At 40.7% G+C, this 27,582-nt stretch overlaps 2 protein-coding genes across 4 annotated transcripts; one reads left to right on the top strand and one right to left on the bottom strand.

Annotated features, from left to right (window-relative positions):
• Positions 1-386: 386 nt before the first annotated feature.
• Positions 387-8,933, top strand: zdhhc16b (zDHHC palmitoyltransferase 16b; the record flags this gene model as incomplete). Of its 2 annotated transcripts, XM_083904082.1 has the most annotated exons (10): positions 387-493; positions 2,663-3,009; positions 3,085-3,279; positions 4,337-4,425; positions 4,524-4,552; positions 4,643-4,776; positions 6,049-6,134; positions 6,223-6,346; positions 6,443-6,513; positions 7,682-8,933. In XM_083904082.1, the coding sequence occupies 9 exons, from the start codon at positions 2,740-2,742 to the stop codon at positions 7,782-7,784; spliced, it is 1,101 nt and encodes a 366-aa protein (XP_083760208.1). In that variant the 3' UTR covers positions 7,785-8,933. The 2 variants fall into 2 exon arrangements, with proteins under 2 accessions (XP_083760208.1, XP_083760207.1); XM_083904081.1 differs by lacking the exon at positions 387-493 and having other exon boundaries at positions 2,554-3,009.
• A 973-nt stretch (positions 8,934-9,906) lies between these two features.
• mms19 (MMS19 homolog, cytosolic iron-sulfur assembly component) lies at positions 9,907-25,669 on the bottom strand. Of its 2 annotated transcripts, none has more exons than XM_083904165.1 (30): positions 25,579-25,669; positions 25,062-25,110; positions 24,254-24,354; positions 23,484-23,569; positions 23,268-23,342; positions 23,002-23,071; positions 22,762-22,890; positions 22,605-22,666; positions 21,634-21,720; positions 21,469-21,543; positions 21,289-21,366; positions 20,442-20,580; positions 20,016-20,170; positions 19,234-19,312; positions 18,908-19,033; positions 18,720-18,801; positions 17,938-18,035; positions 17,654-17,815; positions 17,283-17,438; positions 16,593-16,692; positions 16,262-16,364; positions 15,482-15,559; positions 15,252-15,378; positions 14,765-14,871; positions 14,631-14,687; positions 13,341-13,610; positions 11,896-12,060; positions 11,743-11,802; positions 11,545-11,645; positions 9,907-10,841 (listed from the first exon to the last, which is right to left on the bottom strand). In XM_083904165.1, the coding sequence occupies exons 1-30, from the start codon at positions 25,664-25,666 to the stop codon at positions 10,811-10,813; spliced, it is 3,096 nt and encodes a 1,031-aa protein (XP_083760291.1). In that variant the 5' UTR covers positions 25,667-25,669; the 3' UTR covers positions 9,907-10,810. The 2 variants fall into 2 exon arrangements, with proteins under 2 accessions (XP_083760291.1, XP_083760292.1); XM_083904166.1 differs by having other exon boundaries at positions 13,365-13,610.
• Positions 25,670-27,582: the final 1,913 nt, after the last annotated feature.

The following is a 27,582-nucleotide window of genomic DNA, read 5'->3' as shown; positions in this document are numbered from 1 at the left end:
ATATTTTAAAGTGTTATTTTATGATTTTTAGCAGCGACATTGTTGTTTTAAGGACATTTTCTACAAAACGTCACGTGAAATAAAACTGGTCTTCCCAAGATGCACTGCGCGTACTGAGGGCAACCAATATCACAGATGTAGCAAAAAGTAGATGTATTACGTGGGCAGTATTTTTTGGAATTTTTGGAAATTGAAAACTTTCTGTGGTCAAACTGAGAAGTTAAAAATAAACCAAACTTCCTTCATCAGTCTTTAGCGATATTTTGACTCAAATTATTCAAAAATAACCGTACAATTGTTCTCAGCCCACGTTTGCACACCGGAAAGGATGGTGTTTCTAAGGATGAGTGATACGTCTGTACAATAGACAATCTAACGCGAAGCGAGCCTCTGTGTTTGCTGCAGTCAGTGCAGACCTTAGCTAACAGTCTAGCCCGATCATGACCTGACCGCCGTGCCGTAGTTGGCTCGGTTGTCCATTTCACCGATCCAGGTAAAAGCACTAACTAACTATGCTTCACACTGGTCCACTTTGGTTCGCCTCGTTGTGCTGTAAATATAAATATATATAAACGGAGCGTTGACACGGGTGGGCTAAAGGGGGGCTAGATGCAGTCGGCTGTTAGCTAGCTAACGTAAAGCATGATATGTTGGAGCAAAGAGGGATTAAATACTTCAATATTATACTTTCTAATACATAATTCAAGTACATGTATGCGTATAATAGTATGTTTATATTCTGTGTTTGGCTGTCGATGCTTACAATTGTCATAGTGTAATCCTAAATATGAGGTTTTAGAGCTTGTTAAAATGTGCCTGGTTGTAAATATGCACGATATAGTTTTAATATTCTTGAATTCTATCATGGTCACGTGTCCAGTTTGTTTTATTATTTAGATTATTTTCATCTATAAATACAGCAGAAATCACAGTAATGTTGCCTGTATTTGAAAATGGCTGAAATGATGATCATGGTTGTTACTTTTCTTTCAGTGTATCATCATCTAATAATAATAATTAGATGTTATTATTAAATAATTCAGGTGTGCACAGGGTTGTAAAACACCAGTAACATAGTAGTAGTAGAAGGTACAGAGGTGAAGAAAGTGAAGACTGACAGATGTCCAGGTTAAAGGTCATCACAGTGAGACACAGACGAGGACAGACGTCGTCCTTTCTTCTCAGATTAGATTTAAGCCAACAGTTTGTTGTTTGTCCCAGACAGAGATTGTTATTCCAGCGACTGCTGTGTCTCTTCTGCCTCCTGTGGAACACTTTGTCTACTTCGTCTCAAGCCTCCGTTTCAGCCGACAACAACATCATCACAGTCCGATTCTGCTGTGAATGAGAATCTGTCACTAAACGTCCGTGTGCGTTACAAGAGAGGGAAAGAGAGAAGAAAAAGATGTGACAATTGTTCTCGCACAAACATTTCTCAGTATTATGACCAAGCTCAGAATTTTCTTTAATCCCGGAATTATGACTTTCTCATAATTCTGACTTTCTGAGTTTATTCTCAGAATAAGATCATAATTCTGACTATTCTCAGCATTCTGAGTTTATTCTGGCTTTATTCTCAGAATTTACATTAATCTCAGAATTATGACTTTTTCCTCATAATTCTGACTTTAAAGCTCATAAATCTGACTTAATTCTCAGAATTATGACTTTATTTCCAGAATTCTGATTTAAAACATTTCTCAGAATTATGCCCAATCTCAGAATTTACTTTAATCTCATAATTATGACTTTAAACTCAGAATTATGACTTTAATTATAACTTTCATAATTATGACTTTAAACTCAGAATTATTACTTTAATTATAACTTTATTCTCAGAATCATAACTTTATTCTCAGGATTATGACTTTAAACTCAGAATTATGAGTTTATTCTCAGAATTATGAGTTTATTCTTAGAATTATGAGTTTATTCTCAGAATTGCGAGTTTATTCTGACTTTATTCCCAGAATTCTGTCTTTAAAGTGGCCCTAATCCTCTTTCGTAGACTCTTGATAAACAATAAAGGGATTTAAAGTCACTGTAAATATCGTTTATCGGCCTGTGTCTAACCGCTAATCATCTGTATTGATATCGACCCTGAAAACTCTAGATAAACAGAGCGTAGAGCAGATTGAACATGAGACGTCAACCAGCAGCTGACAGATCGTCTTTGACCTCATTAGCATTATTCATGTCTGTTGTTGTTTTATTTCTGAGAGCCTGAACAAGCCTGAACAAGCCTCATCTGTGTAACCAATCCTCACTTTCATGAAATGATGATCCTCGGGATCAGGTTTCCACTCAATTTCCTTCCACCTTTTCGCGTTCCCCCTCCGTTCTTCTTACAGGGTTACATCTTGAGTGTGCCGTGAATTATTAACACAAGATGTGTATTTGTCAGGGCTCTGACAGGCGGCGCAGCTCATTATGGGATGCCCCCACCCCCCCCCCCCGTCCTCGTGTTCTGCTCTTTGACGGACAGGTGACAAGTGGAGGTTCCTCTCTCGTAGAGGACGGGCGTCGAGTTGTGTCGGGATCTTTTTTTTGACGATGGAAACCTCTGTGATCTTACGGCTCCACTATGAAGAGCTGCTGTTTGTCGCGGCCTGCGTTTGTAACTGTTGGAGTGTGTTCCTGTGTGTTTGTGTTTGTTCGGAAGGTCTAGCGAGCAGGAGAGGAGGAGGAGGAAGAAGAAGGAGCAGCAGCGGCGGCGGCGGCGGTGGTGGTAGTCGTGGCATGCGTTTGGGCAGCAGCTGGAAGTGGCAGCTACACCGGGCCATGAGACTCGCTCTGCGCTGCTGTCGGCTCTGCCGCCTGCAGAGAGGAGGAGGAGGATTGTGCAAGAAATCGTGGATCGGCGGCAGGTTGTCGGAGCAGTGGAGTTACGGCAAGCTGCTGCTCAAGTCTCTGTTCTACAACAGCCTCACCAACTCGGACACGCTGCTGGACTGCGTCTTTGAACCCATCTACTGGATCGTGGACAACGTGACGCGCTGGTTCGGAGTGGTGAGCTCTCTTCTTACTTTTAACTTCTACTTATCTTCTCTCTCCTCACCCTCTCACTCTCACTCTCTCTCTCAGGTGTTTGTGTGTCTGGTCGTCCTCCTCACGACCTCCGTGGTGGCGGTGGTCTACCTGTTCGTCCTGCCCACCATCTTCAGCACGTACCCGGCGCACTGGGTCGCCTGGCACCTCTGCTGCGGCCACTGGCTCCTCGTCATGATCGTCTTCCATTACTACAAGGCCACCACCACCTCTCCCGGGAAGCCGCCCAAGGTGACGAACCCTCACTTTCACCTCCTTTTTCACGACCAAGATGTGAAAACTAACGTACAAAAATGCTCGACAGAGGTGGAATCGAGAGCGAGAACGTACTACGCGATATCACGGTCTCAAATATCGATATGTTCGTTAATAAATTACGTTAGTGGCATGGCGCGTTTCCATGGCGACTGACTGGAAAAAGACCTGCGTGACGTCGTGTTTACGTGACTCCCGACTGTTAAAATTAGTCTCTAAAGTAACGCTAAACTTTAAAAACAGAGGCACATATACGCAGTACACAGGTACGCTGGTTATTTGTCAGCGCTGCTCTTTTCGTTTAATAAACAGACCGTTTCCAGTTCAGCTGTAGGCGCGCTAACGCAGCTAAAGGAGCTAACGGAGCTAACGGGTTAACTGTGCCCGGACTCCGGTGCCGCGGCACGTAAACATGACGTCATGCGCGTCTTTTTCCGGTCAGTAGTTAACGTTGTGGCGTTATCGCCGCTAACACGCCCAGCACTATTAGTCTCAGTAACAGTCTCTGCCGGTCCTCACGGTGGCGCTGCTCTAATGAACGAGGGGAAAATTGAGTAACTTTACGTTAACTGGGCGAAGAAGAAGAAGAGGGAAAGCTACGCTACGAGATGCATCCATTGACGCTCAACACAGACTTTATCCACTTTGTTCTCTATGTTGTGAATAAATCCTGCACTTTTAACTTGATATATCGCTGTATCGTAATATATGTCGTGAGCTAACCCCTGCGACTCCTAGGCCTTAAAGTCTCCATTAAAGCTAGCGTCAGTAAAGACTCGACAGTTTATGGTCAGAATCGCAATGTGCCGCCGTTACAGGGAAATCATGGGTATCAACAGCGCGTCAAAAACACGAGATAAGGAAAAAATTACTAGCTACAGGCTACACCTTTTAAAAAAAAAAAGGTTCAACCATCCCAGCTCCTCCCATCAGTCCTCTACTCAAAGCTCCACTCCCAAAAATTCCAGAAGTCATTAAATAGCGTGTTAAATTACAGAACGTCCTCATCCTCTTGTGTTTCTCTTTGCTTCAGGACAAAGTTCACATCCCCTCTGTGTCCGTCTGTAAGAAGTGCATCGCGCCCAAACCTGCCAGAACTCACCACTGCAGCATCTGCGACACGTAAGAGTCAATCAATAATAAGAATAATAATAATAATAATAATAAGAATGGTTTTAGTTTTTGTATTTTGCTGAAAATCTGCTTCCGTCGCCTCACAGGTGCGTTCTGAAGATGGACCATCACTGTCGTATCCTTTTAAGACCCGTTTTTTTTTTTTTTTTGTGATTTTCCCCCCGACTTTGTACCTGACGTTTGACCTCAACGCGACTCCTCGCAGCCTGGCTCAACAACTGCGTCGGCCATTTCAACCACCGCTACTTCTTCTCCTTCTGCCTCTACATGATGCTCGGCTGCGTCTACTGCAGCGTCAGCAGCCGCCACCTGTTCCTGGAGGCGTACAACGCCGTGGAGGTGAGCGTGTGTGTGTGTGTTCCAGTTTGAGTTTCCATCGGGGTTCGTCCGAGGTGAAGCCGTTGTCGGGGCGATGATAAGATAAGAAAAAGAAAAGAAAAGAAAGCAGAGTTTGATTTCACATGAGAAGAGAAACGGGAGACGCGAAAGTGATCTCGACTTTCTAATCTCGCGTTTGCCAGCGGCGGAATCGAGAGCGCGTGTTCGCCAGATGGTCGTCAAACGACAACAACAAGCGAGGGAAAAATAGTGACATAAAACTATAACTATAAACTATAGCTCGCCACAAGGGGGCGCCATAGATCCTACGGGAAATTGACTTTCTTAATCATCTTAGTCGTCAGTTTCAGGTCTTCTTCAGTAGAATACGACATAAATACTGTGTTTGTCAGTTATTTTCATGTTTAGAGCGTAAATAGACGATATGTCACAACCGATTCGCATTAGCATTTTTGGAGATTTTAGTCGTAATTCTTATAAATAAATAAATACACGCTAGGGGGTTCTTTTTCAATGCGTAGAACAAATCGTATTTCCAGTGTATGTTGGGTAGTGCAAGTCGGTCCAGTTGCAGCCACTGAGGAAGACACGCCCACTTAATTCTGATTAAGTGGGCGTGTCTAAAGGGTTAGGGCGAGGCTAACCCTAACCCTTAAGGCGAGGCTAACCCTAACCCTCAGGGGCAGGCTAACCCTAATCCTGAGGGCGAGGGTAACCCTAACCCTTAGGGAGCAAGGCTAACCCTAACCCTTAGGGAGCGAGGCTAACCCTAACCCTCAGGGAGCGAGGCTAACCCTAACCCTCAGGGAGCGAGGCTAACCCTAACCCTCAGGGAGCGAGGCTAACCCTAACCCTCAGGGGCAGGCTAACCCTAACCCTCAGGGAGCGAGGCTAACCCTAACCCTTAGGGAGCGAGGCTAACCCTAGCCCTCAGGGGCAGGCTAACCCTAATCCTGAGGGCGAGGCTAACCCTAACCCTTAGGGCGAGGGTAACCCTAACCCTCAGGGGCAGGCTTACCCTAACCCTTAGGGCGAGGCTAACCCTAACCCTCAGGGAGCGAGGCTAACCCTAACCCTCAGGGAGCGAGGCTAACCCTAACCCTCAGGGAGCGAGGCTAACCCTAACCCTCAGGGGCAGGCTAATCCTGAGGGCGAGGCTAACCCTAACCCATAGGGCGAGGCTAACCCTTAGGGCTTTAACCCTAACCCGACGCAGATCTCGAGGTTTCACAGCAGACGTTTTTAATCCATCTTCGTTCTTCTCCCCCTCAGAGTTATTATCAGACTCCGCCTCCCGCGTTCACCTTCAGAGAAACCACGGCTCACAAGAGCGTCATCTTCCTCTGGGTCCTGACCAGGTGAGCGACACTTGGCCACTTCTCTAACTGTAATCTAAAAGTAAAAAATGAAGATGACAAAGCGATTGTCGGTGCCGCCTCACTGCAGCTCGGTGGCGGTGGCTCTGGGAGGCCTGACGCTGTGGCACGCCATTCTCATCTTCAGAGGAGAGACCAGCGTGGAGCGCCACATCAACAACAAAGAGACCCAGCGACTCAGAGAACAGGGCAAAGTGCGTCTGCACAAACACGGATACGTCGTCACGAAACTGAAGCGTTTTTTGGAGGAAAATTCAACTTTTATCTGTTGTTGTTTTTTTTAAACGCAGGTTTTCAGGAACCCGTTTCATCACGGCAAAATTATGAACTGGAAGTTGCTGCTCGGTGTCGAGAAAAGGAGGTGAGTTCGTGGGAAATAACGGCGCGTTTCCAATGTAACGCAGAAGTCTGAGCCGGGAGCGGCGTCACCTCCGAGTTCACCGCGTTCCAGAGCGAAGTCGTCGTAAAAAAAATCAACAACGGATGCGAAACGTATCCTCGGGTTAGCCATCGTTAGCAATAACAGACGGTATTTAACGTAATTCCGAGTTCCGACTACAAATAGAACGCAGCATAAACTGTATCTTGAGCTCAGCCATTCCCAACTTAACATTTTCACACATTTCCTGAGAAAAATGCAACATTTATTGGACGCTAACTCCAGGAGTCTGAATGCTGAGTCATGATTCCCAACTAAACTTGTGGCAAATAACGCCACGTTTCCATTTACATCGGAACGCCGAAGTCTGAGCCGGGAGTGACGTCACCTCCGAGTTCACCACGTTCCAGAGTAAAGTCGGAAAAAACAAAAAAAATTAGTTTTCTGACTAATGTTTTGCTAACGTTATTACGTAGCAAAAAGACTAATGTTATGTTTTTATAGCAAAACGTTAGCAATAACAGACGGTAACCTCGTAAAATTCCGAGTTCCGTCTACAAATGGAACGCAACATAAACTGTATTCCCAATTTAAGATTTTCACGCATTTCCTGAGAAAAATGCAGTTGGGAACGCTGAACACTTCCAACGCTAACGTTCTGTTCATTGTTACCTTTTTTTTTTTGTCGCTAACTCCAGTAGTTGGAATGCTGAGTCACGATTCCCATATAAAGAAAGACCGCAGGAGCAGTGTAGTTGGTAACGCTGACTCATTTTTTCGGCATTCACTTTCGGAAGACGAGAGAAGTGATGTAAAGGAGCGTATTTACGATCGTTTACGCCGTCTTAGAATCCGACGGCGTGACTTTCCGAGGAAACCAAGTTAGGAATCACCGACTCGGCGTTCCTAATCAATCATAAATATCGTATTATATGGGGACACACTTTGGGAAAACACTGGTTAAATGCCAAAAATCAGCTTCTACTTTGTTCCGCTGCTCACTCTCCTGTACCAAAGTCCGTAGAGAAAATCATTACCCCAGCACACAGCGGTTGTTAATCCACCGCCGCCACGATCTGTACGTTGACTAAAGTGTTTAAGAGTTTAAAAACTCACCAAACGTGTCCCTTGTTTATTTCCTCTCCCTCAGTCACTGGATCACACGGGTTCTGTTTCCCTCGGCTCATCCTCCCAGCGGAGACGGCATCGTGTGGGACTGCGTCTTCACCAGGAGAGACCCCATGACCATCTGACCATGTGACCATGTGACCTTCGGCCATTTTGATGACATGATATAAACATCTACCCTTCATCCCACTGCAATCATTTAACAAAGGAGAAAAGATGCTTCGCTGTGTGAACGTGTTCATTAACTCGTGATCGCCCTCTCATTGTTCATCAGTGTAACTGCAGACCCGCAGACCTGACATTATTATTATTATTTTTTTTAAAAGATGCTGCTGGTCAGTTCGAACCTGTGATGAACAACTCTGTAAAATCCAAACAAATATCTTCATTAACTTTGAGCTGAGGACAAATCCAAGGACACAGTGTCATGTACAGGATTAGTTCAGGTGGTTGTATAAAGTGGTGCGCCCCCTGCTGGCCCCTCTGAGCCTACGCGGCGTGCCTACGTCAATGATATCATCATAACATGTTGTCTTTTCTGTCTGGAAACTGAACGTTTGTGTTTTGTTTTTTGTTTTTTTTAGCTGCTCACTCCCTGCACCAAACCCCATAGAGAAAATCAGCAATTTAACAACACCGCTGCCTCACTCGGTCAGTTTAAATGTCTTATTTTGTGACTTTAGTGATTTAAATCCCACATTTGGATGAACCTACGTGGCACAAACTGACCGAACGAATGTTTCCCTGCGAGCTAAAAAATGACCATTTTCTCTATGGACTTTGGTGTAGCAGAGAGAGGGACAACTTTACAACCTTACAAAAGCAGGTTAACATCATTTTAATGTATCATAGACTTTAGCACGCTTTAAAAAACACGAGCTGTATCACTGTAACACAACCCTGTAACTTTTTTTACAACTAAAAATAACCGCTCCGACATCATTTTTGCCGCGTAACGAGATATTTCTTACTACCGCTGCATGTTTACACGTGTAATATGTCGTCATATCATGTTTTTTTTTTTGTAGTGTAAAGCTGATGTTCTGGTGCCAAAGAGTGAAAAAACTTTAAAACTCTAAAATGTCGGACTTGAATCTTTGAAACACTAAACAGGAACTGTTGTTGTGTGCCTTGTTTTTTTTGGGGAGGGATGGGTTTGAGCGTCTTCTCGACACCCGAGACACGTTTAAGGGATAAAAATGCACTGTGAATATTTTTCTTTCTGGTCCATTTTCACCTTCTATTCATAGACGTGTCTGACCTGCAGTTGCCATAGAAACGGGACGTGATGCTGTGACGTGACTGGAGCTGTGCTCCCGTTTGATTCATTCTCTCCTTTTGTAATTAAACTAAGAATTGTGTGATATTTCATTTTCTACTCGTTTGGTTTTTAGGAAAAAAGAAGAAAACACTTAAATGACACCTTAAGTTAGACATGTATATTAATATTGTCTCATTTCTCATGATAATTCTAAAACTTAAGTCAGAAAATTGGAATTCTGAGATTAAAGTCATAATTTTGAGATTAAAGTCGGAATTCTGAGATTAAGATCAGAAATTGAAATTTTGAGATTAAAATCATAATTCTGAGAAAAAAATATAAATTCTGAGATTAGTCAGGAATCTAAGATTTAAGTCAGAAAGTTGAAATTCTAAGAAAGTCATAATTCTGAGGAAGAAAAAAAATTGGGAATTCTCAGATTAAAGTCAAATCTGAGAAAAAAAGTGTGAATTTTGAGATTAAGATCAGAAAGTTGAAATTCTGAGATCAAAGTCATAATTTTGAGATTAGTTATAATTGTGAGAATGAGCTGGAAAGTTGAAATTCTGAGATTAAAGTCAGAAAGTTGGAATTCTAAGAAAGTCATCATTCTGAGAAAAGAGCCGGGAATTCTGAGATTAAAGTCGGAATTAAAAACAAAGTTGAAATTTTGAGATAAATCATAATTCTGAGATTAAAGGCACAAAATCGGAATTCTGAGGAGTCATAACTGAGATTAAAGTCGGAATTCTGAGGAAAAAAAAGGTAGGAATTCTGAGATTAAAGTCATTCTTTCTTAATTAAACAAAGAATTGTGTGATCTTTTTGTGTCGTTTTTGGTACAACACCACAAGTCGTTGGTGTGATTATAAAGAAAACACTTTAATGACATCTTAAGTTAGACATTTATGTTACAATAATAATAATATTATTATTGTCTCATTTCCTTGGCATAAGTTGACCTCACAGACTCGACAGAAGCTGAGATCAACAGCATCAATACCTGCTTTGGATATTGAGTCAATACACGGTGCTCGTTGGATTCAGTCTGAACGCACAAAATGGTCATAAATTTGAATTAAAACACAAAAAAGTGGACGATGCATGTATCGTTTACTTTCTCTCTTCATAAACTTCACATTCAAAGTGGCTTCACATGAATTCAGAGATGAACGAATGTCACTAAATCTGAGGTTTTTCGCTTTCAAAAATAAAATGAAGATACATTTATATATATATATATATATATATATATATATATATATATAATTTAGTTGGCTAATCAGGAAACTACGGTGGCCTTCACACACCAAAAACAATGTCGTTCTTCCTTGTTTTAAAAGGTTAGTTTGTCACTAGCTGAAGAAAACTCCTCACCCTGACACTAACACTTGAATTTACCTTAGCCCTGGCTGGTTTGTCCATTTGGGTTGCCGTAGAAACGCGGGTGGCACAAGATGGCGGCTTCTGTAAAGCAAGGCCTTTGCTTGTAGTCCATAAAAAGGGGATATTAGGATACAAAAACAAAAGTATTTTTTATTTTAAAGTGATAATACATTCATACGTATGGCAGTATATTGTATTTCTACCAACACACGCTCCTTAATATCACACTCTGGTTCTTGGCACAAACTCACGAAGAGAGAAAGTAAACATTAATCTTCATTTTCATCGTTGTACCTTTAAGACTTTTTTTTTTGCTCCATTTTCTTTTCTTTGTGCGTTCATGAAAACGGTGAAGTCACTACAGGAAGTAACGTCGGTAAAAAGGTTAAAAACTAAATTGGCAGATTGGGTTTACACTGATGAGGGAGACATGTTGGTCCTGGAGGTCGAGGAGAGAGGAGAGGTCAGGGGTCAAAGGGCAGAGGTCGGGTTCTAAAGAAAAAATCACCTTCCTCCAGGACTTCCCACAAGGAACCTACACAGAAAATAAGACAGAGACAGGAGTATTAGGGCCACATGTACATTTTTTTTTGAAAGAAAGTAAAAAAAACATGACTTCTGAAGTCAAACGTCGGAATTGTGAGATTAAAGTCATAATTCTGAGATTAAAGTCAAAAAGTCTGAATTCTGAGATTAAATTCATAATTCTGAGATTAAAGTCAGAAAGTCGGATTTCTGAGAAAATATGGAAATCTGAGATTAGAGTCATAATTCTGAGATTAAAGTTAAAAAAATCGGAATTCTGAGATTAAAATCATAATTCTGAGATTATAGTCATAATTCTGAGAATAAACTGAGAAAGTCGGAATTCTGAGATTAAAGTCATAATTCTGGAATTAAAGTCATAATTCTGGAATTAAAGTCATAATTCTGGAATTAAAGTCATAATTCTGAGAAAAAAGTTGGAAATCTGATATTGAAGTCAGAAAGTTGGAATTCTGAGATTAAAGTCATAATTCTGAGAAAAAAGTCAGAATTATGAGAGTAAAATCATAATTCTGAGATTAAAGTCAGAAAGTCAGAATTCTAAGATTGAAGTCAGAAAGTCAGAATTCTGAGATTAAAATCATAATTCTGAGATTATAGTCATAATTCTGAGAATAAACTGAGAAAGTCGGAATTCTGAGATTAAAGTCATAATTCTGAGAAAAAATCTAAAAAAAAATGTTGATTCTCACCACTCTCCTCGCGCCTGCACAGCCTCGCCCCTCACCAGCCTCTTGTTGTCGTCCAGAGGTCGACCCAGAGCCTTCAGCACCCTGGACCGGAACGGCAGAATCTGAGAAGGTGAGGGGGGAAAAATAATTATAATCCCTCAATAAAAATGACTATTATCCAGAGGAAATGATCTGCATCTATAACGTGGATTATTTCACCTCGTGTGTGGGGAAGTGCGAGAGAGCGTGAAGGCAACGCAGTGAAGCGATCCGGACGCTCTGCAGCAAACAAAGGTGGTTCATTTGGTTACAAGTCTGGATAATCTATCACCAACAGCCTGAATAATCTCATAATCTGTACGTGTCACCAACCATGACAGGACTACAGATGAGGCTCAGCAGCCTGTTGACCAAAGCCTCCAGCTGCTGGATGAGAGCGGGCGGAGGGTCCACGAGGACGGGCTCCAGACAGGACAGTGTGGACAGTTGGACGCCCTGATCTGGACAAGACAGACCCTCAAGGAGCAGAGACAGAAGCTGGAAAGACACAAGTTATTAACCATTAAACAACCAGCTGCTTTCAAAATGCACCGTGATTTGATGACTTACTTACTGAATTAGTAACTTACCAATTTACTGACTCACATATTAACTCACTGACATGTAGACTTACTTATTAACTCACTGACTTTGAGACTTACTTATTAACTTAATGACTTGGAGACTTACTTATTAACTCACTGACATGTAGACTTACTTATTAACTCACTGACATGTAGACTTACTTACTGACTTGGAGACTTACTTATTAACTCAATGACTTGGAGACTTACTTATTAACATACTGACTTGTTGACTTACTTATTTACATAGACTTACTTATTAATTTCCTGATTTGTAGACTTACTTATTAACTTACTGACTCGTAAACTTACTTATTAACTTACTGACTCGTAAACTTACTTATTAACTTGTTGACTTACTTATTAACTTACTGACTCATAGAATTAATTATTAACTTACTGAATCGTAGACTTATTTATTAACTTATTGACTCGTAAACTTACTTATTAACTTGTTGACTTACTTATTAACTTACTGACTCATAGACTTAATTATTAACTTACTGACTCGTAAACTTTCTTATTAATTTACTGACTCATAGACTTACTTATTAACTTACTGACTTGTAAACTTACTTATTAACTTACTGACTCATAAACTTACTTATTAACTTTTTGACTTACTTATTAACTTACTGACTCATAGACTTAATTATTAACTTACTGACTCGTAAACTTACTTATTAACTCACTGACTCACTTATGTAGACTTACTGACTTGGAGACTTACTTATTTACATACAGACTTATAGACTTACTTATTAATTTCCTGATTTGTAGACTTACTTATTAACTTACTGAATCGTAGACTTACTTATTAACTTACTGACTCAAACTTACTTATTAACTTACTGACTCAGACTTAATTATTAACTTACTGACTCGTAAACTTACTTATTAACTCACTGACATGTAGACTTACTTACTGACTTGGAGACTTACTTATTAACTTACTGACTTGGAGACTTATTAACTTACTGACTTGTTGACTTACTTATTTACATACTGACTTATAGACTTACTTATTAATTTCCTGATTTGTAGACTTACTTATTAACTTACTGAATCGTAGACTTACTTATTAACTTACTGAATGGTAGACTTACTTATTTACATATTGGACGTAGAAGACGACAAACAGCACATTACTAATCAAACCGTCACAAAGAGCTGCAGAGTTAGTGTTTGACTCACAGACGGCAGCTCAGTGACTTGAACCTGCTTGGGCAGTTTGTTGACGATGTTGGACAGAGCCTTCAGGTAGTTGGACTTCTTCTCCGGCTGCGCTGCGTTGAAGCCTTGAACCAACTTGGGCGAGTTCTCGCTGAAGAAGCGCTGGCGGTACATGATGCGGACGTCGGCGTGGCAACCGCGGCTCAGGATATCTGCAGAGTCACTCATCAGGAGCGAGAAGCCGTCTGCTGCCATGGCACCGAGATCAGAGTTATCCAGCAGAGTGAAGAGCTGCACAGGAAACAGAGGAAACAGGAGATTAAAGAAGACGGACCAACTGACTTACTCACTTGCATACTACATAGTTATTAACTTACTGACTTAAATACTTACTGACCGACTGGTGTACTTAACTGACTGATTGACTTTCTGACTCACTAACTTACTTCAAAAGTCATCAACTTACTTATGATGTGCTGACTTACTTACTGACTGACTTAGTAACTTACCAACTTACTAACTCGCATATTAACTTACTGACTTAAACTTACTTAATAACTCATTGACATGTAGACTTATTAACCTACTGACTTAGTAACTTACCAACTTACTAACTCGCATATCAACTTACTGACTTAAACTTACTTAATAACTCACTGACATGTAGACTTATTAACCTACTGACTTAGTAACTTACCAACTTACTGACTCTTAGACTTACTTATTAACATACTGACTCGTAGACTTACTTATTAACTTACTGACTTGTAGACTTATTAACTTACTGACTCGTAGACTTCCTTATTAACTTACTGACTTGTAGACTTACTCATTAACTTGTAGACTTACTTATTAACTCACTCACTGACTTATTTGATAACTTGCAAACTTACCGACTAATTTAACATTTGCTGACTTAATGACTCACTGACTTACCTAAGCATTCACTGACTCACTCACTGGTTTACCAAGTTACCTTTTAACTTACCAACTTTGAGGCGAAGTCATTTGCTCACTTGACAACTCACCGACTAACTTGCTGATTTAATGAATTACTGACTTACTTCGTAACTCATCAACTTACTTGCCGACTTAATTTCCACATTTAAAAAATCACAAAGACACAGTTAATGATTTGCAGTGAAAGTCATTTACTCTTCAGGTGTTTAAAATCGTCATTCTCCATGAAGCAATTCACTAAAATCAAACTTGTTATTGACAAAAGTCGATTCCGTTTGATTAATTTTAGGTCAATTCAGTGCATTGACGGATACATAAAGTATGAGAAATAAAGGATATGACAACATTTACCTTGTCAGTCAGTGACGTGGAGAGAGGATGGTAACGAAGCAGCAAAGCTTTGGCCACCTGAAGAGAAATCAACAGTCTGTCATTTATTATTATTATTATTATCATTATGATAATGTACTCGTGAGTCTTCTCACCCAGATCATGAGGGTAAAGGCCTGAGTGCGAACAGGTGAAGACGAAGAGTCCAGCTCTGCACACACTCTCTTCATCATTCTCTGAATTAAACTGTCCAGAGAATCACCTGAAGACAACAAAACATATAAATAATAAGCCTGGGTGATATAATTTTATATGATAACTGTTGTATTTCTTTATTTTTTTGTGTTAAATTACTAATATTTACGAGAGAAACAAAGAAAATGCTTATTTAAGTGGTCAAATTCAGCCGTACCACAAATATTCCATCAAATAATCCATTTTAAAAGTGAGGTTTTCTTATATGATGTAATGTTACGTTTCTTTTCAATATTTTATTAAATAGTAAAAGCCTAAATATCAGTAATTCAACAGCCTTTAAACCCAGTAAAATGCATCAAAGATGCCATATCATGATGATATCATGTCGATGATATTACTGACCACAGCTTTGTATTTAATCCAGAACAGAGTTTCCTTACTGACCCTGTGACCTTTTGTTGACCAGCCCGGCGAAACACTTTGCCGCCGCGGTGTACGACGGCGCGTGGCTGCAGCTGCAGCTCATCTCCTCCAGCTGTGACAGCAGCTCGTCCACCTGAGGAACCTCCACCTACAGAACACACACACACACACACACGACTACTGTGTCAGCGTCAGAATGAAGCTGCCGCATCAGAATCAACCAGAATTTAAAGTATTTAAAATGCGCTTACACTGCGAGGTAGTGAACACACGCAGCCCATGAGCAGACAAACAAGCTGAGACTGCCTCCATGACTCCCCCTGCTGCTTCTGAGGGGAAATTACAAGTCTAATTTAACACAACTTTCAGGCATCAGTGACAGGAGAAATAATGCAGAATCTCAGATAATAATAATATTGCAATACAGTCATTGCAAGGACCTCAATTACGTAGGGTAATACGTTCAAAAATTCAAAATGGAAGACTTCCTGTTGAGTTGAGGCCATGGTTACGGTCGAATTTTTTGTTCGTCTTGGTCTATAACACCTTCCCACCAAGTTTCGTGAAATTCTGTGGAACTCAATGTGTGCCAAAGTCATAGGGCACTTCCTGTTTTGTGGCGAATGGTCGAAATTCGGCAAAACGCAGAGGGTTGCCGTAGCCGTGCCGTTTTGAATCCGCAAAACCTTTTGGTAACATTTCATCTTTGATGGGTCTAGTACAAATTGCCATGTTTTTTTTTACATCGGCATGGGAAAAACACGTGCAAAACGGGTGCAAATGGTCATAATGGACGCTAAAATTCATTATATCCGACTTCCTGTTGACTTGAGGCCATGGTTACGGTCGACTTTTTTGTTCGTCTTGGTCTATATCATCTTCCCACCAAGTTTCGAGAAATTAGGTGAAAGTCAATTTGCCTCCGTTTTCACCTTAGGGGGCGCTATAGATATGTACGCTACGTACACAAATGTTGATTCATCTTCTACAGTCATATAGAAATATAGACAGAAATTCATGGAAACACAGACCTTGAGCAGCTGGATGTGCGACGGGAAGGAGTTGTCGGGCAAAAACGAGACGTCGCCGTCCAAGAAGAGCGCGACGGTTCTCTTCGCCGTCTGCGCCGCTAACCTGCCGATCGGAAACACACAGGAAAACCGCGTGAAAAAAAAACCCAAACCATCAACGCTTCAACAACAAAGAGAAAGGAAAAAGTGAGAAGCAGACAGGAAATTGTGGCCGTGATGAAGATGAGAGTGTTTAGCATGTTTTTCAGCTTTGAAGCGTCTCTGAAAGAGCGACTATGAGTCACGGACGAACAAAACGGAAAGAGAAGAAGAACAAAGAGCTGGTACTGACTGAGGCTGCAGCCTGGAGCAGGAAGTACTGATGACAGACGCCACAGCAGACAGAACTACTTCCTCTACCAGAGGACTACGATGACCAGAGGACTCGTCACCTGCCAAATAATGAACCAGTGTTAGCATGACGTCAACATTAAGCTAAAAACTAGCGACGCACGGCATTATCGGCATTAAAATCCACCCAGTATGACTAAGGACGTTTATGCTTACACAGCTATTATTTTACTTAATACATGAGTACATGAGTACTATCAGGGGTTCCCACATCATCACACACATCAGATTCAAGGACGATTCAAGGACTTTCCAGGGCCAATTCCCTCAAATTCAAGGATCGACAGCTTGAGATGGGAGCGCGTCCCCCCCCATGGTGTCCGGTTTTATTGATTTGCATCAGTGAATTTCCTTAAGGGCTCGAGTCAAAAGTCGGTCTTTGAGATCCCTTGCTCAACTTTACTCGCTCATTGTCCTGCGTGGAATCTCACGTCAACGGCGGCGAGAGAGAGACAGCGGACAGTGTCGACAACGCTAAGCTTGTAATTACGACTCTAGGGAGTTACTCTACTGAAATATCAACTTTACTTCTTTCTTGCACAACATTCAAGCACTTTCAAGGATTTCAAGGACCCGTGAGAACTCTAATTTCTCTACAGAAGAGACCAAATCACGTGCGGATGAGTTTTACCCTGCAGAGCTGCTTGAAGGGCCAGGGAGAGCAGCTGCGGCACGATGGTTTCATGGAAACACCGTCCCGTCTCCTCTGTGTCCTCGACCCGCTCTGCTATTCTCTGGAGGCTGCGACACGTCATCACCACCTCGTCCGCCGAGAACATGACGCTACCTGGGGACAAAAAAGCCATCTGCGTCAATCATAAACTATTCATGATGCGAGGCGAGCACCGAGGTCGTGGCTTAAAGATCAAACCGACACAAATCATAGCTTTACTTGCGCGGCGCAAGTTTGGATCGGACATTTCTAAAAGCGCACACCGTTCACTTCCTGTCATGTGACGACGGATCAGTTTACACCGAAAAAAAGAAGAAAAACCTCATCACCTGTGTGCGCTGAACTGAGGACGTCCAGGAGGACGGGCGTGGTCTCCTCGACGACGCCGGGTTTGACGGACACGGCCGCCAACGCGGACAAACACCGCTGACGCACTGCATGATGGGAAGGCCGCTCAGACGATTCCCTGTTCTTGTCTCGGTCCATCGGCTCTGAGCAAAGGAGAGAAAAAGGGAGGTATTTTTATTGTCATTTGGCAACGTTTTTTTGTATTTTCAAGTACATTTTATTAATTATTATTATTATTATTATTATTATTATTACTTTGACTTACCAGCAAACATCTCCGCCTTTAGTCTTGGGATCAGTTTAGTGATAAAAACTGTTGGATGAAGTTCTGCTAAAGTTCCGGCGCATTCTACCACCGCCAGACTGGAGGAAGACACACAAGTTTAAGATGAATTCATCAGTTATTTTACCAATTATATGATTAGTTCTTTGATTAAAAGACATCAGAAAATTTTATGAAAATGTATGTTAATTTGTTATATTTAATAGTTATCAAAATAGTTTATGCCTAATCAATTAAGTTCTGCTCAGAAACGCGGGGAAATGTACTATATAATACGATATATGATATAATATGATATACATTAGCCACAATAAAGTGATGCTACAGTAATCCATGCCTGGTTATTTTCACAGTCGCATTAGAGTAAAACAAAATATCGAAAATATAAATATAAAACACGAGACAAACAAAAATAACACAGTAAAATATACACATTATGGGTTTAGCATAGTGCAAAACAATTGAATAACGGCACATTTGTCTTTCATATTCTTTAATTTAAGTGACCAGTTAGCACAAACTTGCGGTGAAATGAGTTTAAAGCAACATATTTTCTCCCATTTTAAATATCTATATTTGTGTCAGTGATTAAGGACTGTGTATCGATGTTTTTTCCATCTGATATTTAGCTGTAGTGAACCAAAAGAAAAGAGAGAAAGTGAATGTTTACATCCGTTGTTCTTGTTTTATATTAGTAATTTCAATATGAACGGGTTTTACAGTAAAAACAAGAGTGTTTTTTATTAAATAAAGACGAGACAGACCTGACTTTGTCGTCCTCCTCCGTCAGCAGCAGCCTAATCAGATGATCTACAGCCAGGTCAACATCAGTGTCCAGCAGCAAACCTGAGACAGAGGGAGAAAAAAACAACAACAACAAACATGAGTGAAATAAAAAATCTGACTCAGATTAAAGCAGTTCAGATTCTGTAGAGATCGACAGTTCTCTCACCCGTTTGCTGAGACAGTGACGTGAGCAGAGAGGTGGCCGTGACCTGCAGACTGGAGTTGTTCTCCGACAGAGCCGAGAACACGGTGCTGCACAGAGACGCCCGGAAATCTATTAACACGCTCTCGTCTAATGAGGAGGAAGAAAAAACATAACATAAGTTACTTTAAAAGACCCGTTAGAAGAATTTAGAACAGTATAAATTAACACACAGATCTTTAAAGCTCCTTCTTGACATTTAACAACGAGTACATTACTATATTATAGAGAAACGGTTCCATTAGTTCCTTTAGGACACTATAAATAAACTAAAATATAGCAGCACTCACCGTTCTCTAACGACAAACTGTTTTTTACCGACTGGATGAATCTCAACACGACCTCCAGTAACGTCCGTCTCTGCGAACACTGCAAACACACGGGGAAAAATAAGTAAATCTAGCTTATTATAAAGTTCCCGGTTCTTACGACAACATCATCAAGTAGAAGCTAATGCTAGCTTGTTTATAGTAAGGGCAATACACATACACATAATATCAAAACACAATACACATAATATGATTTCGTATAGTATTTATCGCGATAATGTCGTATCCAAACTTAAAAATCGTGATAATATATCGTAATTCCCACCCCTATTAAAAATATGAATATTTAAAAAAATATATTTAATTAGGTAATACTGAAGCTATCACCAAGTTGTCCAGCAGAGGGTGCTACATCTATGACATCTTTTCACACCGCTACCTGATCTGTGTTCTACATGTATGAAGTTACAGCTACTTCCTGTCAAAACAATATACACTTATACACTTAAACAATTATATTTCATTTTAGTGGTTAACGTATTAAATAAATACACATTAGGGGTTGAGTTAAGGGTTTCTACTATTATTAAACGGCAGGTGGCAACAACAACAACTGTCGCAAAACAGTAGGGGCAACAGGAAGTAGCTGTAGTTTCATACGAGCAGAGAATAAATGGGGTTTCTGGTACAAATCCAGGGACAGTGAAGCCAATAGTTTGCTATCATGCAAGACTTGACCACAAGGTTTGTAAAAAGTATAAAGTATAAAGTATAAAGTAAAAAGACACGTGGACGTACTGTACCTGTGTTCTGTTGCTGTACTGCTCGAGGAGAGAAGGCATGACGGCCGCTGTGACGACGTGGCTCGCCCTGGTGGAGGCGCTGCACGCGGCCTGCAGCAGTTTGGCACTGGGCCACACGAGCTTCAGGTCGGGCTCACACAGGTGGTGTTTGCAGTCTGAAACACACACACACACACAGTAGTGAGGACACTTATAGACATAATGCACTCCCTAGACCCTCACCATCACATCTAAATGCCTAATCCTAATCCTAAAACCAAGTCTTAACCCATAAAAGGCTCTTTTAAGGGGTGACAGAATGTGAGGATCAATTATTAAGTTCCCAAAAAGTCCTCACTCCCTATGGTTTAATTGTTTTTTGGTCCACATAAAGCCCCACAGGTTACTACAAAAAATATTTAGATGTGTGATATTTCGGCGTTTCACCTGTGAGAACGAGATCCAGGAAGGTGCTGAGCGAGTCCTCAGAGTCAGAGCTGAGAACGGCGCGAGACAGACAGGAAGTGAGCGCGGTTACAGCGGCGAGGCCTGCAGATTCCACCCTCTCACTGGAAGTCTGAAACACCTGCCGTCGAAAACAAGCGAGGAGATTAAAACTTTAGCTTCAGACGTCAGGTGCGATTACACGAGCGAGCTTGTGTTTGTGTTGTGGTTGATTGGTTAGACGTGATTTTTCTTTTCTGAACATGAGCTTATCTCGTTTCTCTTGTCTTTTGAAAGCGAGAGAAACCGGATTTTTAACTTCTTATCCTTTGTATTTTGAGTTCTGCTCTTTTTCAAACCACACATTATCATAAAAAAAGCAAATAAATGAAACACCGTACAAAAATCACGATACGATCACTTCAAAATATTCACAGTATTTTACTCTAAACTGTAAAAGAAGAGTGATATCTGTCAAATTCATAAACAAAAACAAGTGTAAAGATCAATATGAGCAAATCCAGGCTACAAATTTCAGCTTCTACGTCTTTTTTTTGTCACTTTAAAGCTTTTTCACCTCATTATAATATGCATCATCTAAATAAGACAAGCTATTGCAATAAACCAGTTTTAAATTCAGTCTAAATGACCAAAAAGTTAAATATTTCTCCTGTTATTGAGGATTGAATGAAGTTAAAAAGACATTTTTTCATCTGCAAAAAGCTTCTAACTGACAAAATACACACTTACAAACTGTATACACAAACATAAATGAACCAAAGTCATACACGGTATTTTTATGAGCCTCTATAATAAGTTAAACTTTATATAAAGTGGTTTAAAATCAGACCTCTCTGCGCAGTGACGTCCACAGTCCCCCGAGAAACTCCGCCAAGTCCTTGTGCTCATATCGTGACACACAGGCAGTCTGAGAATATAAATGTATTAAAATACAATAAACTATTAACAAATAGGGTTAAAAAGGTTCCTATGGAGAAAATGTGAAGCGGAAATGTTTCTTGAATCTCACCAGAGTCAGCAGCGAGTCCAGCTTCGCGCTCTGCACGTCCGAGTCCAACTTCTCGATGATGAGCGGCAACAGAAACTGAAACCGTGCAGAAGAAATAAACAACAACCGTTAGGAAAGGCCGTCCCGACAGCCTAATAATATTAATAAAAGAAACAGCTCCATTACCTCTGCAAATCTGGGAGTCCCGGTGAGGACGGCCCTCAGAGTGTCGATCAGTTCCTCTTTGGTGATGCCGTGAGGGTCGTTAGGAGGCTACGGAGACGAGAAGAAGCAATTAATGGACTTTGATAAATGTGGTATCTTTAGTAAAAGTAAGTATTCTCTGGATTTTAATCGAGTGACTGGTTCATGATGAAGAATTTGGTTTCATAACACTCTCAAAGTCTCTTGGAGGCAGAAAAAAACTGGACTTCGATGGGTTTTTTTTTTAACGTTGAAATTGTTGAAAATTTGACAATAATGTCTTTTATTTTGTAATTTCTGGGTTTAAATATTCGTAACCTCGTCCTGTCTAAAACTTATTCAGCCTTTCTTGGCGAGGACAGTCTTGCAAAACAGATTTTTAAAACCCTGGTTCAATAAAAGTTGAATAAAACGTCATAAAAGGTCTTTTAATTTGAAATTAAAGTTACATTTTTTGATACGTTTTATCTCCAAAATACAAGCTAACCTTCATATAAAAGGACGTTTGTTTTGGTGGGGTAACAGAATCACTGACAGGTTACTTTACTTTTTGGATTCCATACATTTAAGGTATATATTTTGATCTTTTATTCTGTATTTCTGGGTTTAAATAGCCATAATCTCGTCTTTTCTTGGCCAGTCTTGCAAAATAGATTTAGTTGATTCAATAAAAGTTGAATAAAACGTCATAAAACGTTACACTAGAAGCATTTTGACCTCCAAAATACAAGAAGCTAACCTTCATATAAAAGGACATGTATCCTACAGTTTGTTTTGGTGAGGTAACAGAGAGTCAACAAATGTGTGGGACGATTGCGTGCGAGGAGATTTTTTAAAAAATCGATGTGTTATTGTTTCCTACAGAGTTCGTCTCGGCTCACAGGAAGTGGCTGATGACACATTTTCTGTCATCGGCCTTCAGACCAAAGCAGCTGAGCAAACAGGGGACTTACGGGGGTGAAGTCGATGGGGAAATAGCAGGACGTCACCTCGAACAGCTCCTCTGCGAATTTACCTGAGAGGAAAAGAAACAGGATCAGCTCGAAATCTGAAAAGCACGGACGTAAACAAAAAGGTTTTAAGACGCTTTAAAGAAGGGGGAGGCGTTACCGAGATTGTAGCCTCTCTCGATGATGTTGTTTGCGATCTGGAAGGCGAGCAGGAGGTTGCGAGGATCCCGCTCGCCGTCCATGGACTGAACGAAGCCAAACACAAAGTCGGAGCCCAAACCCTTCAGTTCTGTGGATCGACCGCACACAAACACACACAAATAATAATAATAATAATAATGACTCATTAATTCAGCTTTGAATGGAGTCTGGAATCACACGTCGACAACAAGACTCTCACCGGCCTCTCTCGTCTCCATGAGGTTGATGAGCATGCTGTAGACGCACGACCTCTCTGCCAGCATCAGAGACTGCAAGAATAGAGACATGTTCACATTAGTGAGTATTTGTTTGGTCCATAAAATGTCTGAAAATGTTGAGTTTCAATCATTTCTTTGTCAAATGGAGCAAAGAAACCAGAAAATATTCACATTTAAGAAGCGGAAAAATCAGAAAACCCACTAAAACCAATCGATTAAATAATGAAATCGATGACTAAATCTTCACCTGTACGTGAACGTCCTGAAACAAAGAGCGGAGCATGGACACAGCTGAGCCGGGAGGCAGGGCCGGGCATTTTGTCTGGAAAAAATACACAAAAACAAAAATGTCTGTGTGACTCTCTGCTGCTGCTGCTAAAATTTAGCACTGAGTGAATGATACGCAGGGCGTTCTTTATTTTTTAACAAATTGTTGATGAAAATCTCACGAGGACAAACTCACCAGTGCTCTGAGTCCCTGTAAGACGGACGGGGTGATGACGTAGTGGTCCTTTAATCGGTTCTCATAGAAGACAATGAGGACTTCCACTGTGGAAGACGGACACGGAGACATGAAGACATTATTTAACCATGTGAATGTAGTATTGCAGTAGTACGGAAGAGGATTAGGGCCAAACAGGGAAAAAATATTTGAGTTCTGACTTTAAAACTCAGAATTCTGAGAATAAAGTCAGACTTTTGAGTTTTAAAGTCATCATTCTGAGAATAAAGGGAATTCTTAGTTTAAAGTCATAATTATCAAAATAAAGTCAGAATTCTGAGTTTTAAGTCAGAAATTCTGAGAACAAAGAGAATTCTTAGCTTAAAGTCATAATTATCAGAATAAAGTCATAATTCTTAGTTTAAAGTCAGAAATTCTGAGTTTGAAAGTCAGAATAAAGTTAGAATTCTTAGTTTAAAGTTAGAATTCTGAGTTTAAAGTCAGAACTCAAATATTTTTTCCTGTATGGCCCTAATCCTCTTCTGTACAATAGACACGCTTAACTATTTAAATCAAAAATTCAGTAAACAACACCTATAATGTATAAACTGAATTTTTAATAAATGAACAAATAATCAAATAAATAAGCTTATAAAAAAAATAAAGTTGGAGTTGAGGTTTGGGGAATCATTCATTGAGAAAATAATGGACATATTCACTGATGATGAAACCTCTTATTTAATCAACTGGAGACTGAACAAAAAGTAAAAGAATGAAAGATGTAAGCGAACCTTCTTTCTCGGTGAGATTTCCGTGGCACTCTTTCAAAACCTCAGACAGCAGCTGGACTCCTCGGGCTCGAGTGTGAGGCTGAGAGCTCGTCAAACTCAGTCTGAGACAGAAACATGAAGAAGGAAACGTAAAAGTTTCATTAAATTAACACTTCCCACCGCCTCCATTCCCTTACATCATGAACCAAAACCAGAAAAAGACAGATTACATGAGATAAAATGACATGTTTGTTTGTTTTTCAGTCGTATAACTGAAAATATAGAGACCTAAATTTGATAGGGATGTCTGTTTTGACCCACGAGAGACTTGTTTTTATTTTAGTAGTGATATAGAAATGATAGCAGACTGTATGGGCGCTCAAGTTGTGCAGTTCTTGCCATTTAACTCCTCCTAGAAGGTTATTTCTTTGACATCAGTTTGTTTTTAAGCAGAATAACAACCCCGCAAAGGGACAAATCTGGGTGAAATTTTCAGGGGATGACGTTTATGGCACGAGGAAGAAATTACTTAATGATCCCAGATACTAGACAGTATTTTTTTTGCTAAAATAGGGAGTGTATTCTCTGGCATTTGCAGCAAGAAGAACCAGGTTTGCATGTGTGGGTTTTCTCCAGGTTCTGCAGGTTCTTTTTCCTCCAAAAACATGCAGATTTGAGGATTGAGAGTGGAGAGCATTAAGCCTCTCTGCCATTTTCAAGGAACATGAGTTGCCAGCCAAAGAAATAAACCAACACATTATGACAGTGTGTTCCACTTTTCTCTCATAATTGTTGGTTGCGTGTGTTTCAGAGGATGTTGACAGCTCACCCCAGTGCTTCCACCAGCTGCAGAACGGTGAACTGTCCATCTTTGACACCTGAAAAGCCACAAAAACAGAACACTGAGCAGGTGAAGAGAACACAAAGAGGAGGGTTTCCCTCTGCTGCTTATTTACCTATAGAATCACCAGAGTCCAAAGGTCCAGAGTTCGGCGACAGTAAACGCTCTCACGGACACAGCTAACAACTTTTAAAAGAGCTAGCATACAAACTAGTTACGCGACAGCGGCTTTAAAAATTACAGACACGTTCAGTGTGTGCTGCTGTGGTGATAAATTGAAAACAAATTAATGTGAAAACGTGTGTGTTTTCTGCGCGTTTGCGTGTGTTTTGTGTGTGTCATGAGGTCAAACACCACACAGGATGTTGTGTTGCTAAGTTAGCTAGTCGCAAGCATCATGCCGCATCCGCTGAAGCTCAGCGGCTTCGATAGCGGTTATTTGTTTTACAGCGACAGCCTTTGTAGAAACGTAGAGGCAAATAAATAAAAACAAACACTTGTTTACCTGTTGCCGCGTCTTTAGCTTTGTTGTCCTGGAGTCCAGAGACAAATTCCTCCACCAGCGACTGCAGCAGAGAACTGTCCGCAGCCATGGTTTGTCTGCCGCTATAGCTCCACTGCAACTGCGCATGCGCGGAACACTTGAACACAAAAAGTGTTCTGGACAAAACGTCCCGACATATTATTTTTATTTTTATTTCATTTTTTTTAAAACGAACAGTCACCCATTAAATACGCGATTAATTAAAATGCACATTGATGTGTTTAATTATACAAATAGTTAATGAAAACCAAAACATGTAGATTTGAGTGGTGCTGCCTTCAGGTGCTGTCGAAATTCTTAAACACTGCAAAGATTACAACTTAGCTAAAATCTCTTTAAACCGTTTGTACTTTCACGAAAGCACAGTGTGATTTTGTACTTTGAAATGTTTGATTATTCCGCCAATGTTGTGGATTCAGACTACCTTCGGAGGAGTTTTTATTTGTTAGTTTTAGCATTGTCCCATCGTAGTTTTCTTTCGTCCTAATGCAAGTGAATGCGACACTTGCATGCGCCAGGGTTGCCAGATCCGCATTTGAAAGTCGGAAATGTGATTTGATTAAAAAGGGATACAGAGAAAGAAGGTAACAGGAGTCAGGCTGAAAAAAAAAAGTATAGATGCTTCAGATTAATGTGACTTAACAGATTTAATAACTAAACACGTCGAGTTAAAATGCAAGAATCAGAATTAATACAAGACAACTATGATGCTTAAAATGTTTTTAATTTATTATAGCATATGAACATCAAACTCAGATTCTGTTTGTTGTTTTGTTTGTTGTTGAAAATGGCCCCCAACACACACTTCACCTGCATTCAAGTCCAAATCAACAACGGTACAAAGTTTTACGCAAAACATTTTTGGTTGTCATGTAGGGAATCTCACAAATTTTCCAAGGTAAGGGAGAACGCTGCTAGCTAAATGTGCTGGCTAATGATTAGATTAGATTAAGAACCCTTAACAATAACAATAATAATATGGCAGATGGGTGACGTCATGCTCCTGTCGTCATCATCTGTGGTGTCACATTTTACATCAAATGCTGCTATGTCAGCTGAGATGGGCACAGCGCCCCCCGCTGCCCTCGTGCGGAGGATAAAGTCGATTAATGTGCTCATGATAAATCACCAAGATGGAAGCTAAATTTAAAATATCCGACTTCCTGTTCAGTTGAGGCAATGGTCCCTGTAGACTTTTTTGTTCGTCGTGAGCTGTGACATGTTTCCGCCAAGTTTTGTAATATTTGGTGCAACTTGGTTTCGGCGCTATGCTATGGGGTTTTACCTTTGGGGGCGCTACTGAGCCATTTTGCACCATTTTGTGTATATCCCTTATTTAAAAAAAAAGAAAAAAAAAGTTTCACCTCTTCAAATTACCTATAAAAAATGAAAAAGTCCACTAATTCCAATTCTGATAGGCAGACCGCAGGGCGAAATGTACAATTTTCATTTTTCTTCGCGGTCCGTTTTTATGACGTTTATCCCCCCCCCCCCCCAGACCTGGCAACCCTGGTGCGTGCGTACACGCATGCGTGAGAAAAAGTTGGGCGCTTGTACTAGCTCCTCCGCTAGTCCAGCTCTCATCAGCGGAGAGGGAAGTAACGCTTTGAGGGGATTTAAAGACTTTAAAAAAAAAAGAAAATAACACCGGAGACGACGTTAGGAACTGAAGTGACACATCGTGGAGGACGGTGGGGGACTGTAACCTCCACCCACCACGTCCCGGTGTCGGAATCTCGCCGCGCAGGGAAATGTTCACGAGTGTGCGGAAGTTTGTGTTTACTGATGTTGTGTTAGCTGGCAGCTAGCTGACTGGCCCTGTTAGCCTGTTAGCCTGGACATTGATATGTTCACATTAACGTTGGCGTGAGACAACAGGCATGGTTGTATTAGAACAGTATATACATTTATATTTAAGTAGTGTATGTGTTACGGTTAGCTGTTAGCTCCGCCACGAAACTCTTT

Source organism: Microchirus variegatus (assembly GCF_963457635.1).
Source record: "Microchirus variegatus genome assembly, chromosome: 17".
Lineage (NCBI taxonomy): Eukaryota > Metazoa > Chordata > Actinopteri > Pleuronectiformes > Soleidae > Microchirus > Microchirus variegatus.
The sequence above is the reverse complement of the archived record's forward strand: the minus strand, read 5'-3'. Positions and strand labels throughout refer to the sequence as shown.